We start from the raw sequence: 21250 nt of genomic DNA on the forward strand, positions 1-21250 counted from the left end.
GTAAAAAGATTTATTGATAAAAACACAAGCAAAAGATACAAAACTAAATGGAGACTTAATAATGACACTGTATAATGAGTATATCAAACACAAACCACAGAAATAATAAGTATATGAAAGATAATGATAAAGCTAACAACATTTCTAAGAGACACCTAAAGAACTACATACAATGAAAAATTAGAAGAAAGATTAATGAAGTGATGAAATTTTTTTAAAAGTTAGATACTAACATTTTTTTTTTAATTTTTTTGGTGGGGCAATTGGGGTTAAGTGACTTACCCAAGGTCACACAGCTAGGAAGTGTTGAGTGTCTGAGGCCAGATTTGAATTTGGGTTCTCCTGACTTCAGGACTGGTGCTCTATCTATTGTGCCATCTAGCTGCCCCGATGTTAATTTTTGAGAAGAGATAAAAATGGAAGTAAAACAATTATAGAAAAAATAAACAATTACTTAAATAAAAGCCAAATTTTTGAAAGACTAAGAAAATTGATGACTTTGAAAAACTTCATTTTAAAAAACTGAAAGGAAAATCACATTATCAAAATTAAAGATGAAATTACAACAAAGAAGTAAAAAAGAATTATCAAAGCCTAACTTACTATTTGTGTAGACAAATATATTCCAGTAAAATTGATCATATATAAGAAGTAGAGGATTATCTGCAAAAACACAAAATACTTAGAACAACATGTAAAAATCTTAAAGAATCCAAGTCCAGAAAATGAAGTTTAACAAGTCAAATAGAAACTACTTGGGAAAAAAATATTTCAATAAATGAATTTGCAAATGAATCCTAAAAAGCATTATAAAAGTAATTAATGCCTATGTGACACAAATTATACTCAAAATCAGAAAGAGGAATCACAATCCCAAATCTCTTTTGTGAGACAAATATAGTAAAGCAAAGAAAGAAAATTATAGATCAATATCACCAATGAATACATATGTTAAATAAACAAAATGTAGCACATTTTCTAGCTATTATAGCTATATATATATATATATATATATAATATAGCTATAATAGCTAGAATTTTGTTTATTTAACATATGTATTCATTGGTGATATTGATCTATAATTTTCTAGCTATTATAGCTATATATATATATATATATTTATTTATTTATTTAATTTTTAAAACTCCACTATTATTAAGTTAGATTTATCCTAAAGATGCAAATAAATCAACATTGGGGAAACTATTGACCTAATCATATATTCACAATCACAAAATTATATCAGTTAATTCAGGAAAATTTTTTTCTAATTTAAAAAAAAATTCAGGCATCTGCTTTTGACAAAGCCCAAAATCCACTTATGGTAAAACTGAAAAAATGTAGTCCTAGGAAGATCTAAATAATAAATATTATATATAATATATTGATTATTATACATATATATAAAATATCTAAAACAAAAAGCTGCTATTATTTTCATTGGAAAAATGAGTATCTTTTCCAATTAATACAAAAGTAAAGGATGGATGTCCCTTTCCTCATTATTATTTACCACAGTTGTAGAAATACTAGTGATAACAGTGAGGGTAAGAAAGAATTAGCCAAAAGGAAATAAAATTAACCCATTTGAAGTAGAAATAAATATTTGCTTAGAAACAGAAGAGGAAAAACAATTGATTTGGTCATTTGCTTTTACTAAGTAGTAGGATATAAATTAAACATACAAAAACAATAAGCATTTTAATATATTAACAACAAAATCCAGTAGTCAAATAAAAAAAGCATTTATTAAGGACTTACTATGTGCCAGGTACAATACTGCTGAGCTGTTCCCTCAAATTTGTGGGAGAATTGTACCTGTCAGCAATTGACTAGTTCCAAATAGGAGACTAGACAGAAACTAAAAAGATCCATTAGCATATTAAGAAATCTGCTCTCACTAACAGGAAATCTAGCTCCATCGGATACTGATTTGGTTTTTATACCCTTTCATGCATATTTAGAGTACATAATTACCAGCATTCTGCAGAATCTTAGAATAGATAAATAACAAGAGAAGGAAGAGAAAAGAAACAGGGGATCAGTCAAAGGAGAAAAGGGTAAAAAAGGATTATTTGAAATTCCTGAAAGAAAACATTCCCTGTTCAAGTTTGAGATGCTAGGAAGAGAACAAAGACTTTTACAATTGTGAAAACAGTCTTTTAAGGTAAAATTGCAGTGTCTCTTATCTAATAACAAGTAGTTGTTACAATGGTCATTGAGACCATCTAGTTTTCTATGATTTTGCAGAAGGATTTAAAACTCTCTAACATTAGATCTCTCAGTAGTTGAGGGATTGTTAGTTTATCAGGATATCATGAAAAGATAGTGATTTTACTTTTTTCTACAGTGCTATATACTGGAGATACGAAAAAACAAAAACAAAATAAGAAAACCCTCAAAGCAACAACAACAACAGGCAAAACGCATTTCATTCTTTCAAGAAGTTCCCAGACTAATGGGGGGAGACATTGTGTAAACAAGTATGTACATGCAAGATATAGACAGTACAAATTGAAGAAAATATCAGGAGAAAGATACTGGTATTAATAAGAATTGGGAGATATAGTGACCACACTAGCACCTAGGATACCTTAGAATCAGCCAGAGTCAGGATAACCAAAAGTTCTTAGTTTTTATTCTTGGTCCTTTGGGGTAGAAGTGAAGGGGATGGAAGCAGAATCTCCGCAACCTTCTTCTTCCTTGTCCACTGCCAAAGTGACTCTGGCTAGTCTTACTAATTCCTCCTATAATCCTCTGTATACACCATTCATCGAGCCAGCACAGGAATAGTGGGAAGGGCCATTTTCCAAGTATATGCCCATAGAGTATTGTCCAATTGCTAGTTAACCTCAAATGCTTGGCTGTCCTGACCTCAGTGCATTGACTCAAGAATTTCAGCCCTCTAAATGGGAAAGAAAGCAAAAACAAAATCCCATTCAAACAACTACAAAATGAAAAGAGTATCTGGTATTCAGTCTAACTATTTATATTACAAATTTATAATTTGTAATTGTAATTACAATTTTGAATGTAAGCAAAATTACAAATATATACATATAAATATATATTACGAAATATTCTTTAGAGAAATAAAGTATTACTTAACTGATCAAATGCATATTAGTTCCTATAGCAACAGGGTTAAGATATTACTTCATAAAATAATTTTATAGATGTAGTTCCATGTCAGGCTACCAAGAGATTTCTTTATAGAGCTAGGAAAAATAATTGCAAAATTCATTTGAAGGAGCCAAAGATCTGAAATCTCAAAGGAAATAATGAAAATAAGTGGGATTGAAAAAAAACAGAACTCAAATTATATGATAAAACATTAATCATCAGAAGTATTTAATACTGGTGCAAAAAGTAGAAAAGTTGATCAGAATAGAATAAAAAAGTAAGAAACAAAACCATGTGAATTGTATGATGAATGATTAGGAGACTAATAATAATAGGAGTTAGAGGGGATGAGGTCCTCTTCAAGAGTGGTGGCACTGTAGCTAGACATAAACGCAATAAGAGCAATATTATATAGAGTTATGGCAATGAGTTTTACAAGGGGATTGTTGTAGTCATTGTATATATTAATTTCTAATGCTACTTACTTTATATTATTTTAGTTTGTGTGATTTTTTTCATGTTTCCCGGAATTTCTAATATTCATCACCTTTTAAGGCACAAGTATATTCCATTATTTCCTCTCTCATAGTATATTTAACCATTCCCAAATTTCCAGTTCATTGTTATTACCAAAAGAGCAACTGGGCATATCATGGCATATATGTACCTACTTTGATTTTTTTTAAGTATATAGTAGAGTAAAAAGTGCTATATTTGAAGTCAAAGGCTCCAGGTTGAAATCTTGGCTCTGCTATTTAATATTTCTGTGACCTTGGGCAAATCACTTAACCTCTCAGGACCTTAGTAACTCATTTTTAAGACAGAGGGCTTGATCAAAAGCATTAAATTTGTATATTATGGGCAAGGTTGAACCATATTAAAATGTAATTTTTGGAATGTTAAAAAATAAATAAAAATATCATTCGACACAAATAATGCTAATTTGTGGGCTTTTAAGTCATCTTAGAAGGCCATCTAATGCCATCTATAGGGACATAGTTCTATTTGAGTTTGACATCATTGGACTAGATAACTTCTGAGATCTCTTTTGTTCTATAGATATGATTGATGCACTCACAGTTTTTCGCTTGGGAATTATCTTCCCATTTTGTAACCACCTGCCCATTCTGGGATGGCTTCTTGGTCTTATATATTTTTGTTAACTTTCTCTATAGCTTAAGTAACTGACACAAAGCTTTTCCTCAGTATGGGATTTCCCTCCTTATCCTACATGTATTTGATTTAATTTGTGCAAAATATTTTCAATTTTGTGCTATCGAAATTATGTTTTAGCTTTTGTGATCTTTTCTATCCTTTTGATTAAAAATCCTTTTGTTAATTACAGTTGAGCAAAGTCCTTGTCTGTTTTTGAAAATTGTATGACCTTTGATAATTAGTTTGCAAAATCTTTTAAAGCTTCTTTCTACTATGTGGCATAAAGTGTTAATCTAAGCTTGATTTCTGCCAAATGATTTTCCAGTTTTCCTAGAAGTCTTTTCTACAATCCATCTTCCATACACTGCCAAAGTGACCTTCATAAAGCACAATTAATTCTGACCATACAATTTTCTGATCAATAAACAGCAATTGTTCCTTTTTACCTTTAGGATCAATGTAAACTTATTTTTTTGTCAATTAAAATCTTGAAACCTTCCTCTAACCTTACTTTTTTAGGATCATTTCATCTTTCTCCTCATGCTTTTTATGTAACCATTAAACTGGTCAACTTAAAATTCTGCCATTTGGCACTAAAAATGTGGTCCAGGGACCCTTGTGGGTTCCCTTTTTAGGCAGTCTGCAAGGTCAAAACAATTTTCTTAACACTAACATAATAATACAGTAAATATCAATACCTATTATCCACAATAATTTTTGAAAATATAAAGGAGTCCTGGGATCAAAACATTTGAGAACTGCCGCCCTATTCTATGCTCCATCTCTGTGCCTTTACAGAAGCCTTTCCCTATTCCTAGAATATCCTTTTGCCTTTCCATGTCTGAGAATCCCTAGATTCCTTAAATGCTTTTAATTTTCCCCATCTGTTAAGAGATATTTTGTATTTATCTTTGTACACATTCCTTTCTCTTAATAGACTATAAGCTCCTTGATAATAGGGATTTTTTTATTTTTGTCTTTGTTACCCTAGCTAACCTTAGCATAGTTCCTAAGACATGAAAGGAATTTAATAACTGCTTACTAAATTAAATTGTTAAATTGAATGTGGCAGCAATAGGAAAGATGGATTGGAGGGGAGAGAGAGTAATTGTATGAGAAGAAAGATTGATTAGTAGATTATTAAAGTAGTTGACCACTTGGTCAATAATACAGGTTTCAACAAGAGTGGTAGTAATTGGAATAGAGGAAATGGAGAGGAGGATAGAGAAAGACATGAGGAAGGGGGCAGAAAGTGAAAAAGACACACAGAGGGAAGAGACATAGAGAGAAACAAAGGCAGATTCAGAGAGAAAAAGAAAGATATAGAGACAGATCAATAATTTGGGGTTAATAACTCCTTTCTAATATAGGTTTATCCCAGATGCAGTTAATGGAGGTTATTGGCTGTTCATGTCTTAATATGAATTACTTTGTCACATTGATCCTAAGAGTAGTTTTTGGTGAAAGAATGGCAGTTTTGATTGATAGGAAAGATGAAAATTTAATTTTGGAAAATGAAGAACTGCTAAATAGATTAGGCCTTGGATGCCATAAAGTAGGATATGGGAGTGGCACTGGCAGGAAAAGGACTTCCTAAGGAGGTATCTATGTGATAGAAAGGTCAAAAGAGTGTACAGAAGTGAAAGTGGGAGTATTCCAAAGATAAACCACCTATTTTCAAGTTTTGCCATATATATTAATAAAAAGCAAATCATGCCATATTATAGTAGTTTGGGGAAAATTAAGAAATCCTTAATATAGTGCTTAAGCATGAGTACTCCAATAAAGCGAGAGAATAAAGTTAGGAAGACCTTAGTTCAAATCCTGCATTGGATACTGCTCATTAGCTCTTTATCCCTAGGTAAGTCACATAATATCTCTAAGCCTGTTTTCTCATCTAAAATGAGATTATTAAGACCTACTTCACAAGGTTGTAATAAGTATCAAGTTAAATAATGTATATAAATGATTTTAAGCTTTAACATACAATATAAATGTTAGCTATCATCGTCTTCATTGTTAATTTTTTTGTTTATGCTTTTTTATCTCATCAGGAATTTGAAAATTATGTCTCTGAATTTAACCAGAAAGTAGAAGATTTGGATCGAAGATTAGGGATGGTCTTTGTCCAAGCTTTTGATGATATACCTGGCTTAGAGCATGCTTTTAAGGTCTGTATCTGTTGCTAAGGAATCATCTCCAACTGTGTGATATTCAAATACTATCCAGAAGACCCTGTTAGGAAGGATCTGTGTGATTATTGTGTTCTTACAATGTTAGGATTTCTTGATCCACTAAGACTCCTGGATAAGGGCATAATTGGGATTTTTTTGTACTGGAAGTATTTTTTGTCTATTTTGGATGTATAGAAATATCCTGAAAATTCTGAATGTGGCTGAAAAAGTTTTCTCTAAAACCCTCTTCAGTTGGTTCAATCTTCATATTCAGGTAAAATGTTTTTGAGAGAGAAGAAAAAGAAGAAGAAGCAGAAGAAGCAGAAGAAGAAGAAGAAGAAGAAGAAAAAGAAGAAGAAGAAGAAGAAGAAGAGAGAGAGAGAGAGGGAGGGAAGGAAGAGAGGGAGAGGGAGACAGAAACAGAGACAGCATAGACAGACAGAAAGAGACAAAAACAAAGAGAGAGAAAAAACAAAGAAACAGAGAGAGACACACACTGTTGTCACCATCTAGACACAGTGATTCTTAAGATGATGAAGAAAGGAAGTGTGGTAGAGTAGAAAAAAATTTGCATTTATTTCACTTATCACTTTTGTTATCTGGGCTAAGTCACGTAATGACTCGGCCTTAGTTTTCTCATTTATAAAATAAGGAACTTGGCTTTAATAACTATTTATTAGACAGCAGAAGGACTTAAATAATTCTGATGTGCCATGGTCAAAGCTGCAAGGAATCTTCCAACCTACAATTCTATGCCCAGGGAAGAAGACATTGGGGATTTTTTATTACCATCCCAACATGTGGGTTTAAATGAGAGCAGCTGCAAGCAACCAGCTTTTGGTTTGGTTTGGTTTGTAACTTCTTCCAAGGTAAAATCAGAAACATCAGAGATCCCTCAAGGAAATTGTGGTTTCTTGGTACCTCTTCTGAATTTGTAGTTACTTCAGGAAAGTTTTAGAATGCCTTAGAACTCTTCCTGAGTCTTAGAGGTATGCCACACTTTAGCAAAACCCCTGACTGAGAGTTGCAGTTTTAGAATTCCTGGAACTGATTTTTTTTTTTAATCTTTTGGATTTCCTTCCTTTATTTCAACCTTTTTTCTGCAGCTGCTTGAAATATTTGGAAGTCTGCTTGAAAGACCAGTAGTAGCCATGGATGCGTATGATAAATACCCTATCCTGATCACTATGTTCAACAGTGACTTGGATTCCATCAAAACAATCTATTATCAACGGGTCCAGGAGGAGTCAGAACTTGGTATGATCTTAGTTTTCAAGAAATTCTGAGGAATGTTCTGTTACCTCTTTTAGACCTTTGAAATGTCTTTAAGTCCTTGGTCAAGTTGCTCCTGTACTATATCTAATAAGGCCTGAATTTTATCGCTACCTAAGGGCCACTATTCTATCCACATTGGTATAGCAGTTCTCCATTGGATAGGAACAGGTGAAAGTGTTGGCAGGCCTTCAAAAGCAGCCCTGCCTAAAAAAACCGAGGTATTCATTTTTAATCCTACTTGTTGTAAAATGTTGTACATTTTACAACATATTTTTTCCCCATAGATTGATGGGGACTTTTTCAACTACAAAAGGAGTAAAAATTCCTGTTTCACCTTCTAATATCCATCTCAAAGGGGCAGCGCTATTGATCCTCCTATGCCAAGACATATAGGTATCTGCCTTAATCTTTGGCCAATGACTGGACCAACTGGCATCTCTAATGACTGTGCAATCTGCACCTGTATCTACCAATCCTTTTCAATAGTATGCCATTTACATAGATAGTGAGCATAGGATGGTCAGCTATAACAGCCGCAATCCAGAATATTCCTGGATTCTATTGCTGGGAGTCAAAATCTGAGCAAATATCACCAGATTGCCTATTAGGAATATGTATCAGTAAACCTGATGCTACTACTTCTACTGGTCGATAAGTCACAATGTGTGACTTATGTCTACCTGTATTAGTACACATTCCCCAGTTTCCCAAATCAGTGTATGTATAGACACTCTTTTGTAAGCACTCTCGGGAGATGAAATAGTCAAGCCACTGTGCCTGGAAACAAAGGATCCATAGGCCGACAGGGGCAGATTTCACCTCTCCAGGTTTTATTCACTATGACTTGTGATAAAAACAAAATGGGATAAGCAAATACAGTTCTCATTTATTTGAATTCTTGAGTACCTCAGAACCAGTAAATTGTCCATATCTATGTCTAAGATGAGCACATGGATTACTCATTGGTTTTGGTCAGTAGAGGCCTTGATCATATACTGAAGAGAACATAAATTGCAAGATTAAGAGAAGGTAGCCACAATTCCTGAATTAAGATGAAAATTTTCCTATTCCTCAATTGTTATTCCAATTGCTCAAAGTTTTTCTGACTCCGTACCAAGAACAACAATGATGTTGGGGTTGGGAGTGAGACTATCTGTGCTGTCAAAAAAAAAAAATTTCAGCTAGAACTACTTCTCATCCTTTTCTTCTACTTCCAAGTTCACTGTACCTAGATGATTATAGAAGTAATTAAATTAGTTGGCTACTTTGGATAGATAGTATTATCAGAGAAATATTATTTTTTTTGATAACTTTTTATTGATAGAACGCATGCCAGGGTAATTTTTTACAGCATTATCCCTTGCATTCACTTCTGTTCCGATTTTTCCCCTCCCTCCCCTCTACTCCTTCTCCCAGATGGCAAGCAGTCCTTTACATGTTGAATGGGTTACAGTATATCCTAGATACAATATATGTGTGCAGAACTGAACAGTTTTCTTCTTGCACAGGGAGAATTGAATTCAGAAGGTATAAATAACCCGGGAAGAAAAATAAAAATGCAAGCAGTTTATATTCATTTCCCAGTGTTCTTTCTCTGGGTGTAGCTGCTTCTGTCCATCCTTGATCAATTGAAACTGCTCTTTATCGAAGAGATCCACTTCCATCAGAATACATCCTCAAACAGTATCGTTGTTGAGGTATATAATGATCTCCTGGTTCTGCTCATTTCACTCAGCATCAGTTCACGTAAGTCTCTCCAAGCCTCTCTGTATTCATCCTGCTGGTCATTCCTTACAGAACAATAATATTCCATAACGTTCATATACCACAATTTACTCAACCATTCTCCAATTGATGGACATCCTTTCATTTTCCAGCTTCTAGCCACTACAAACAGGGATGCCACAAACATTTTGGCACATGCAGGTCCCTTTCCCTTCTTTAGTATCTCTTTGGGGTATAAGTCCAGTAGAAACACTGCTGGATCAAAGGGTATGCACAGTTTGATAACTTTTTGAGCATAGTTCCAAATTGCTCTCCAGAATGGCTGGATGTGTTCACAGTTCCACCAACAATGTATCAGTGTCCCTGTTTTCCCACATCCCCTACAACATTCTCCATTATCTTTCCCTGTCACTCTAGCCAATCTGACAGGTGTATAGTGGTATCTCAGAGTTGTCTTAATTTGCATTTCTCTGATTAATAATGATTTGGAGCATATTTTCATATGTCTATAAATAGTTTCAATTTCTTCATCTGAGAATTGTCTGTTCATATCCTTTGACCATTTATCAACTGGAGAATGGTTTGATTTCTTATAGATTAGAGTCAATTCTCTATATATTTTGGAAATGAAGCCTTTATCAGAACCCTTGATTGTAAAAATGTTTTCCCAGTTTATTGTTTCCCTTCTAATCTTGTTTGCGTTTGTTTTGTTTGTACAAAAACTTTTCAATTTGATATAATCAAAATTTTCTATGTTGTGGTCAATAGTGATCTCTAGTTCTTCTTTGGTCATAAATTCCTCCCTCTTCCACAGGTCTGCGAGGTAAACTATTCTATGCTCTTCCAATTTATGTATGATCTCGTTCTTTATGCCTAGATCATGAACCCATTTTGACCTTATCTTGGTGTACGGTGTTGAGTGTGGGTCAATGCCTAGTTTCAGAGAAATATTATGAAGGGATTTTCTCCATTCTGATTCAAGCTCCTTGATGGGCTATGAAAATACTTCAGACTTTCTTAAATTATTAGGTTTGGTGATAGAAATGTGACATTGTTGTCACTTAACAATTTTTCTTATTCAAATATCAAGTGATTATTTATTTCTCCAAGTGATCTGTATTTTTGGTGTCTACTATGAAAAACAGGCTCTGTTAGGATTAAGTGATACAGGAGAAATTAACCCAGGAAGGATGTTAGATATTCAAAAGTAAAACACACATAAAGGGGAAACAATTTCAGTTAGAAAGAAAAATGAGATTGTTTAATGAGCAGACAGATGCATAGGAGATTCCCCAACCAATTTTGAGTTTTAAAAAGAAATGTGTAGAATTTTAAAGTGAGGTGGTAGAAGATGGTGGAGAGGAGGCACACAGCTGTGTAACCTCCGCGTTTTTCTCTTACTATCCATTTCATTTCATGCCTCTGAATTAATGCTCGACTGAAAAAAAGCATACAATTAGTTACCAAGAGAAACCATCCTTGAGACTCGTCAGGAAAGGTCCGTTTTTGCTCGAGGGCAGGGATGGTTATTAGATTGGAAGCAGACTGCTATTAAGATTGGCTCATATCCTCTGAGGCCAATGTAAAAATGTAGAGCTAGTTAGAGTAGTCAAGAGTCTATTAGTAGTGAAGAGTTCCAGCTAAAGCCCTGAGAGAGAAGTAATTGTAGATCTGTGGACTCAGCTTCCATCTCAGCCTCCATCTATCTCCCTACCTCCCTCACCTTGGCAGGAGGAGTCTTGAAAACTGAAGGATTTGAAAGATTAAGACTTTTTTTCCCTCTAGAATCCTTGGCACCATCCTCAGAATGGCTGATGATTGTATTTGCTTTGGAACCAAAAGACAGTAGATTAAAGCTGTTCTCACAGTCTAGCAGAAAAGCTACATTACACCAAAGCAAACTTTTTGAGGATTCTAGCAAAGAGATTTCTAGAATCTAGTAGTTGTACAAGCTGTACAACTAAACGACCTTGGTAACTATCCCTTTCTAAAAGTTAAGTCTACCTGACTAATTAATAATGATTAGTTATCATGGTTGAAATCCTGATGGAGGCCTGTGAGATATATAACATATAACTCCAATAACTTTAAAAGTCTGAAAGGATATAATGGTCACTCTGTATGAGTGAGAGCTAGTTAGTCACTTTAGAAAATGTGCAGACCCAGCTTAGGACTCGAGCTCAGGTTCTTATTACATTTTTTAGAATTAAGCTTTTTAGAACAGAGAATCTATGAAAATAACAGAAATAAGGACACAAAGAAACTTCATCTAGAGAGGACATATTTTTATTTAATGTTTTTTCACTGCTAATGAATAATTGTAATTTTCAGTCTCTATCTGCTTCCCTGCATACCTCTCATGCTACCTAGACTCATGTATTATGCTTTGAAAATGAAATACAAAGTAACATGGAATGAATAAAATATTTGAGTCTATCTACCAAGAAAATAACTACACATTTTTTTTTAAATTTTTTTCTGTAAAATTTTGTAAGTTCTGTAAAGAGTTACAGAAATAAAGATAAATTTGATGAATGGAGAACTATTAATTGGTCATGGTTTGTATGTACCAATATAATAAAAATTTTAATATTGCTTAAATTAATTTACTTATTTAATGCCTTACTAAATCATGAAAAAGCTAGAAAAAATTCAACTGGAGGAACTCAAAGTCAAAATTCTGAAGGGGAATGAAAAAAAAAAGAGAGCAGGGACTTCCGGCCAAGATGGAGGAGAGGAGGCACACTGCTGTGTAACCTCCCCGTTTTTCTCTCACTATCCATTTCATTTCATGCCTCTGAATTAATGCTCGACTGAAAAAAAACCATACAATTAGTTACCAAGAGAAACCATCCTTGAGACTCGTCAAGAAAGGTCTGTTTTTGCGCGAGGGCGGGGACGATTATAGATTGGAAGCAAGCTGCGGGCAGCAGCGGCAGTGAGAGCACGGAAGGCGGCTCAGAGCCAAGCAGAGCGGAGAGGGGGTGGGGCGTGATCACAGCCGTCTCTGCGGGGAGAGCTTTGCTACAGGATTAGACACTTTGCTCCGGCAGCAAGTCAGCAGCCCAGCACAGAAGCTAAAAACACCGGGGGTGAAGAATACACCCCAAACAGCTGGAGTCTCACGGGACCTGGCTACCCCTCCCCCACAGTTTCTCAGCACGCTCTCGGATCTCAGAGCACAGGCCCAGCACAGTCGGGCTAGTGCCTCACTGCTGCTCCCCACAGTCTGTAGAGGAAGCTCGGTAACACCACCCAGCCCCTCCCCCAAAGAAGGCAGCCTCCATTCAAGGGTTTTTTCTTCTGTTTCTTTGCTAGTTTATCTTTGATTATTAGAGTGAGCAAGAAATTGAAGAGGACTTTAACCCTTGACAGCTTCTATACAGATAAAGAGCAGACTCCAAATCCTGAGGAGACTAAAAACAAACAGTCTCCAGGTGAATCCCCAAAGTAGGAGATCATCTGTTCCTCAGCACAGATGAATCTCATAGAAGAAATTAAAAAGACTCTCACAAGGGAGCTAGAAAAAAAATGGGAAAAGGAGTGGGAGGCTTGAGAAAAGGAGAGGGAGGCTTGGCAAAAGAGTCTGGAGAAGTCATCCCACTCAGTTAAAGAGAGAGTGGATAAAGAAATCAAATCCTTGAAAAACATTATTAGTGAACTGGAAACAGAAAATAGCTCTCTAAAAAACAAAATTGGCGAAATGGAAAAAAATTCCATAGAACAAAAGAAATCAATTGGACAATTAGAAAAAGATTTTTAAAAAGTGAGTGAAGAAAATACTTCACTGAAAATCAGGGTCGAATACATGGAATTGAATGACTCGAGGAGACGAGAAGAAGCAGTCAAGCAAATCCAAAAAAAATCAAACAACGGAAAAGAATGTGAAATACCTTCTGGGGAAAAGAACAGACCTGGAAAACAGATCCAGGAGAGACAACCTGAGAATCATCGGATTCCCAGAAAAGTATTAGGAAAAAAAGAGCCTGGACACTATTTTCCAGGAAATTATCAAAGAGAACTGCCCAGAAGTCATAGAAACAAAGGGTAAAATAGACATTGAAAGAATTCATCGATCCTCTACTGAAAGGGATCCTAAAATCAAAACACCAAGAAATATAGTGGCCAAATACCAGAACCCTCAGACGAAGGAAAAAATACTGCAAGCAGCTAGAAAAACCCAATTCAAGTATCGAGGAGCCACAATAAGGATCACCCAGGATCTGGCAGCATCCACATTAAAAGATGGAAGGGCCTGGAATATGATAGTCCCAAAGGCTAAGGAACTTGGTATGCAACCAAAAATAACTTACCCAACGAGAATGAGAATCTTTTTCCAGGGAAGAAGATGGACATTCAACGAAGTAAGCGAATTTCACCTATTTTTGATGAAACAGCCAGACCTTCACAAAAAGTTTGATCTACAAGTACAGAACTCAAAAGATAAAGATTAATCTTGGGAACTATATTTTGGCTATAAAGATCTATAAAGAATACCTTGTTCTAGAAACTAGATGTGGAAAGGACATTGTACCAGAAAAAGGAGAAAGTAGGAGTACTACATCTCATGAAGAGGCAAAGAAAACCTATTATATCTGAGAGAAAGAATGAAGAGGGATGAATATAGTATTTTACTGCTTTCAGAATTGGCTTTAAGAGAAAAATTTTAGACATATTCAATCTATGGTGAAATTTCTCCCACCTCATTGAAAAGTGAGAAGGAAAACGTGAAAAGGGAAGGAATAAGCTAAGTGGAAGGGAATATGGTAACTGGGAGGGAAAGGGGTAAGATAGGGGGAGGAACTCTAAGGGGGAGGAGGGATACTAAAAAAGGGAGGGCTGTGAGAAGCAAGTGGTGCTCACAAGCTTAATACTGGGAAGGGGGGTAAGGGGATAAGAAGGGAGAAAAGCATAAACTGGGGTTAATAAGATGGCAAGCAATACAGAATTGGTCATTTTAAACATAAATGCGAACGGGGTAAACTCCCCCATAAAGAGGAAGCAGTTAGCAGAATGGATTAAAAGCCAGAATCCTACAATATGTTGTTTACAGGAAACACACCTGAAGCAGGGAGATACATGCAGGTTAAAGGTAAAAGGTTGGAGCAAAATCTACTATGCTTCAGGTCAAGTCAAAAAGGCAGGGGTAGCCATCCTGATCTCAGATCAAGCTAAAGCAAAAATTGATCTATTCAAAAGAGATAAGGAAGGGCACTATATCTTGCTAAAAGGTAGAATGAATAATTGAAGCAGTATCTATATTAAACATACATGCACCAAGTGGTGTAGTATCTAAATTCTTAAAAGAAAAATTAAGAGAACTGCAAGAAGAAATAGACAGCAAAACTATAATAGTGGGAGATCTCAACCTTGCACTCAGAATTAGATAAATCAAACCACAAAATAAATAAGAAAGAAGTCAAAGAGGCAAATAAAATACTAGAAAAATTAGATATGATAGATCTCTGGAGAAAATGTAATGGCGACAGAAGGGAGTACACCTTCTTTTCAGCAGTTCATGGAACTTATACAAAAATTGACCATATATTAGGACATAAAAACCTCAAACTCAAATGCAGTAAGTCAGTGAATGCATCCTTTTCAGACCACGATGCATTGAAAATTACATTCAACAAAAAGCCACGGGAAAGTAGACCAAAAAATAATTGGAAACTAAATAATCTCATACTAAAGAATGATTGGGTGAAACAGCAAATTATAGACATAATTAATAACTTCATCCAAGAAAACGATAATGAGACATCATACCAAAATGTATGGGATGCAGCCAAAGCAGTAATAAGGGGAAATCTCATATCTCTGGAGGCCTATTTGTATAAAATAGAGAAAGAAAAGGTCAATTAATTGGGCTTGCAACTAAAAATGCTAGAAAAGGAACAAATTAAAAACCCCCAGTCAAACACTAAACTTGAAATTCTAAAAATAAAAGGAGAGATCAATAAAATTGAAGGTTAAAAAAAAACTATTGAATTAATTAAAACTAAGAGTTGGTTCTATGAAAAAAACCAACAAAATAGACAAACCCTTAGTAAATCTGATTTAAAAAAGGAAAGAGGAAAATCAAATTGTTAGTCTTAAAAATGAAAAGGGAGAACTCACCACTAATGAAGAGGAAATTAGAGCAATAATTAGGAGTTACTTTGCCCAACTTTATGCCAATAAATTCGACAACTTAAATGAAATAGAAGAATACCTCCAAAAATATAGCTTGCCTAAACTAACAGAGGAAGAAGTAACAGTTAAAAGTTCTGATAAAGGCCTCATTTCCAAAATATATAGAGAACTGACTCAAATTTATAAGAAATCAAGCCATTCTCCAATTGATAAATGGTCAAAGGATATGAACAGACAATTTTCAGAGGATGAAATTGAAACTATTATCACTCATATGAAAAAGTGTTCCAAATCACTATTGATCAGAGAAATGCAAATTAAGACAACTCTGAGATACCACTACACACCTGTCAGATTGGCTAAGATGACAGGAAAAAATAATGAGGAATGTTGGAGGGGATGCGGGAAAACTGGGACACTGATTCATTGTTGGTGGAGTTGTGAACGAACCCAACCATTCTGGAGAGCAATCTGTAATTATGCCCAAAATGTTATCAAAATGTGCATACCCTTTGACCTAGCAGTGTTTCTATTGGGCTTATACCCCAAAGAGATACTAAAGAAAGGAAAGGGACCTGTAGCAGCCCTGTTTGTAGTGGCTAGAAACTGGAAAATGAATGGATGCCCATCAATTGGAAAATGGCTGGGTAAATTGTGGTATATGAATGTTATGGAATATTATTGCTCTGTAATATGGAATATTATGGAATGACCAGCAGGATGAATACAGAGAGGCTTGGAGAGACCTACATGGACTGATGCTAAGTGACATGAGCAGAACCAGGAGATCATTATACACTTCGACAACGATATTGTATGAGGATGTATTCTGATGAAAGTTGATTTCTATGACAAAGAGACCTAACTGAGTTTCAATGGATAAATGATGAACAGAAAAAGCTACACTCAAAGAAGGAACACTGGGAAACGAATGTGAACTATTTGCATTTTTCATTTTCTTCCGAGTTATTTTTACCTTCTGAATCCAATTCTCCCTGTGCAACAGGAGAACTGTTTGGTTCTGCAAATATGTATTGTATCTAGGATATACTGCAACATATTTAACATATATAGGACTGCTTGCCATCTGGGCGGGGGTGTGGAGGGAGGGAGGGGGAAAAATCGAAACATAAGCGAGTGCAAGGGATAATGTTGTAAAAAATTACCCTGGCGTGGATTCTGTCAATACAAAGTTATTATTAAATAAAATAAAATTTAAATTAAAAAAAAGAATTTTAAAGTGAGTCCAGATCATAGAAAGTGAGTTTGAGTATAGTATGGACCTTTAAAAACAGAATCACTAAAATTCAGAATTAGTTGAGGCTGATGAAGGAAGTTAAGTACAACAAAAAAGAAATCTTTAAAACTATGTAAGAAGAAAGAGGATTGAAGCAGACATAGTACTTTTGCTTGGGATGGATTGGATTCAGATAACTAAGAAGAAAAAAAGAACAGTGCATGTATTTGGAGTCTAAAACCCTTCATAAGTTGGCCTTTTCCTACTTTTTAAGCATGCTTATATCTTGATCCCATCCACATCTTCTGCAATCCAGTGATATTAGTCTTCTTGTTCTATGAACTTGACAATCCATATTCCAACTGAGCACTTTCACAGACAATTCCTCAAATTTGAAACTTTTTTCCTCATCTCTTTCTCTTTGTTTTCCTTGGCTTCCTTCAAATCTCAGCTAAAGGATCATCTTGAGCAAGAATCCTTTCACTGTCCTCCATAATTCACTTTGAAACCATCTCTAATTATCCTATATAAAGATCTTATTTGTACATAGCTGTATGCTGTCTTCTTAAATTGAGTATGAACTCCCTTTAAACAGACACCTTTTTTGACATTTATTTCCCACGTGCTTATCTGTTAATTGATGAATTTACTGTTCAATTCTCATTTTGCTTCTATTTTCTTTTCCAAAGAGAATGTTTTCTTTTACATTAAAATGACCAAAAAATTACTAAAAGGAGTTGATACTAAGGAATTTTAAGATAGCAACAGCTTTCCTTTAATGAATTTAGGTCACTTGAACTACATTCCTCAGGTCTTGAAAGATATGGCAGATCTGATTGTTAAACCATTTTCAGTAATACAACAAAGATGGAAAATAGGAGAAGTTGAAAATTGGAGGACAAATGTCTTACAATTTAAAAAAAGGAAGAAAACAGAGCCTAAAAACTATAGGCCACTTGTCATGCTTTCAGGAAAAATTATAAAATGGATAATAAAGATGACAATCATTTAGATAGGGAAACAATTGATTAAAGAGAAAAGAGCAGGTCATGCTAGAATACTCTCATTTCCTTTTTTTTTTTTTTTTGACAAATTACTACACTAATGGAATATAAGAATTCAATCATTGTTTTGGTCTATTCCAATGCTCAAAGGTATTTAAATTTTCATCTGCCTCTTAATTCTTCTGTTTGCATCTCAGATTTTCTACTAAGCTCTGATCTTTTAATGAGGAAGACTTCCTTTAAACTCCAGTTTTTCCTCTCTAAAATGAGTTTTTCATTATATGTGATTTATGTGGTTATAAAACCCTTTTATATTTTGCTTTTGAGGATGTTTTTGTTCTATGATTTTCTGTCCTTTATTCTAGTGTCTGACAACTTTTATGTTATTCTGACTTTGATACTTGAATTCATTCTTTCTGGCTATTTGCAATATTTTCTTTGATCTGGAATTCTGGATTTTGGTTCTGACATTACTAGGAGTTTTCATTTGGGGCATTCTTTGAGGATATGATAAATGGTTCCTCATATTTTTATATCAGTTTTCATGGAATCAGTTTTCATCTTTAGGCAAATGACTCCCAGATCCCTGTATCCAATTCTAGCCTCTCTCACATCACCAACTTCCTCTTAGAATTCTCCAATAGGATTTCTCATCAAGAAACTTAAGTCAACAACTAATTTTCTTTGGTACAGAACATCCCCTATTTTGAATTTCCCTGATACTGTGGAGTGTACCATAAATCTCTAAGTCACTTCATAACCTCAGTGTATTCTTTGTCACACTCACTCTAATATGTTGACAAATCTTGTCATTTCAACATTTACAAAATCCCTTCTTCCTACTCATACAGCCTCCATCTTGTCAGTCTTCATTATGTCCTATCTGAATTATTGCAGTTGTCTTCTAATTGGTCTCTCTCCCTTTCTCAAGTGTCTTTTCATTCCATTTGCCCAAATGATTTTCCTGAATTGCAGATCAGGACCATGTCATTTTCTCTTCCTTGTGCTCAGTAAACTCCAGTCATTCCCTATTACCTCCAGAATTCTAGATTTGACTTTTAAAGTCATTCACAGTCTGACATCTTGCCACATTTCCATTCTTCTTACCCTTTACTTTCCTCCCTGTTCTCTAAGCAACCATAGTGCTACTCTTCTTATTGTTCTTCACACATTTCACTCCTTCAACTGATTGTGCCTTTTCACTAGCTATTTCCCATGGCTCTCTCACCTCCATCTGCTAGTTTCTTGGGCAAGGGTTTTCCAATCTACTTCATCTGATTGTTCTCAATATTAATGTCTTTTCTTAAACTTAACTTCCATTAACACTTTATAAAATTTATATGTAAATGTATACACCTACTGTGTGCCAGGTACTCTGCTAAGGACTTTTAACAAATATTATTTCATTTGGTTCTCACAGGAATTTTGTAAAGTAGGTACTTGTGATGAAGCATATCTTGAAGCAAATGTACCTCATCTCTGGGAAGTTCGGAGCATCTCCAGGTGCTGGATCAGAATTCCAACTTTTCCTCTCATATTCTTTGCTGTAGAGGGCTAAAACACTTGAGTCATTGCACTGAGGTCAGTTCAAGCACTTAGGGCTAACTACTGATCGGACAATACTCTATGGACATATGCTTGGAAAATGGTCCTTCCCACTATCCTGTGCTGGCACAGTGATTGGTGTGTAGAAAGGATTGCAGGAGGGACTAGGGAGTGGAGTAAGACTAGCCACAGTCAATCTTTGCAGTAGATGAGGAAGAAGGCAGTCAGGGAGATTCTGCTTCCATCCTGTTTAATCCTACATCTAAAGACCAAGAATAAAGACTAAGGATTTTTCATTTCAAGGGTCTGCTCTGTCTCTCTCTGATGGACAAGGCAAATAGGTCTCATTGACACCCATCTGCTTCCTTCTCCATTGGATATCTCCTATCAATTTCTGAAAGTCATTTAAGGTGTTTAGCTTCTCTGTTCTTAAGGAAAGTGTGTGTACTGTGAACACCTTCATATCCTAAATATTGAAAAGGAACACATCTTGGAATTTTTTTCTGAAGCTATGTGCAATTTGTAGTACCTTAGTGTTTCCATGGTCGTTTGTAGATATGCTTCTAACATTTGTTCCTCAGGTGCACATCTCAATACATCATCCATGTAATGTAATAACATTACTTTTGTAAATGCTTTTCTTACTGAAGTAAGAGTAACAGCAACATACATTTGATACATAATAGGGCTGTTTTTCATTCCCTGTGGCAAAACTGTCCATTCATATCTTTTATAAGGCTCAGTTATGTTAATGCTGGGCACTGAAAAGGCAAATCTCTTCATATCCTCCTTATCTAGAAGGATAGAATAGAAATAATCCTTAATGTTATAACCCAAAGAAGCCATTCTCTAGGCAATTGAGTAGGAGATGAAAGTCCAGACTGAAGAGTTCCCATAGTTTCCATCTGTTCATTTACCTTTCTTAAATCAATCAACATCCTCCATTTTCCAGATTTCTTTCTTACAACAAATACTGGGGAATTTCAAGGACTTAGAGAAGGTTGTAAGTGTCCTTAGTCAAGATGCTCCTGTACTATATCTAATACATTGTTTTGTAAGTACACTCAAGTGTCTCAATTTTCCCAGCTGCATACAATTCTATTCTTCCCAATTGTAATCCCTTTCTCCCATCAGGTTTTTTTCTGGCTGGTTGATTGTGTAATCCCTTTCTCCCATCATATGGCTTCCTGGCTGATTGGTCATGTCTGGGTACTGGACTTCTAGGCACTCTCTGGGTGTAGCATCGGCTGCCATCATGCCCCAAGTATTTTTTGTCTTGGGCCCTAGGGCTGGGCCCCTCATCCTATTTCCTTAAATCAGTCTACATTCTGAGGCCCAATGGAAGCCTCTGTAGCATTTTGGACATGGAGTTCTGGGTCTTGTTCTCCCACCCTGTTTTCTCACTCTAATCTCTATGCCAACAGTGAGCTTTCAGATGCCCTACTTTACCACATTGAAAGCATTGAGGAGTCTCTCTGGAAGTCCCTTGCCAAAAGGGACCCTGTCTTTCCATGTTTGGATCTTGAGAAGTCTGCATCATAGCATTTGTGCCCACTGTGGCACAGTGTCTTATGACCTCCTTTAAAGGAGCATCCTTGCGTAGTCCTAGTATAATTCTTCTACAAACCTCATTAGCATTTTCTTTAGCAAGTTGCCTTATCATAGTGTCTGTTACTGCATTTTCACCATTAGATCATATGACAGCAGTCTGCAGATGTCCCACAAAATCAGCAAAGGGTTCATTTGGCCCTTGTGTTATTTTTGTGAAGGCTTCACCCTTATCATTTTTATTGGGGAGCGAAGTCCATGCTTTGATAGGAGCAGCAATAATTTTCCCATAAGCTGCTAAGGGGTAATTAATCTGTACTGAAAGTTC

The 21250-nt window shown here is 35.3% G+C and overlaps 1 protein-coding gene across 1 annotated transcript in view; it reads left to right on the plus strand.

Moving 5' to 3' along the window:
• DNAH9 (dynein axonemal heavy chain 9) overlaps positions 1–21250 on the plus strand; it is a 581066-nt gene that overhangs the window by 73966 nt on the left and 485850 nt on the right. Inside the window, exons 8-9 of the mRNA XM_051995550.1 lie at positions 6334–6450; positions 7560–7710. Of these exons, the coding sequence (XP_051851510.1) occupies positions 6334–6450; positions 7560–7710 (268 nt within the window). The remainder of the gene's footprint in view (positions 1–6333; positions 6451–7559; positions 7711–21250) is intronic.

This window comes from Antechinus flavipes, chromosome 4 (assembly GCF_016432865.1).
Source record: "Antechinus flavipes isolate AdamAnt ecotype Samford, QLD, Australia chromosome 4, AdamAnt_v2, whole genome shotgun sequence".
Taxonomy (NCBI): domain Eukaryota; kingdom Metazoa; phylum Chordata; class Mammalia; order Dasyuromorphia; family Dasyuridae; genus Antechinus; species Antechinus flavipes.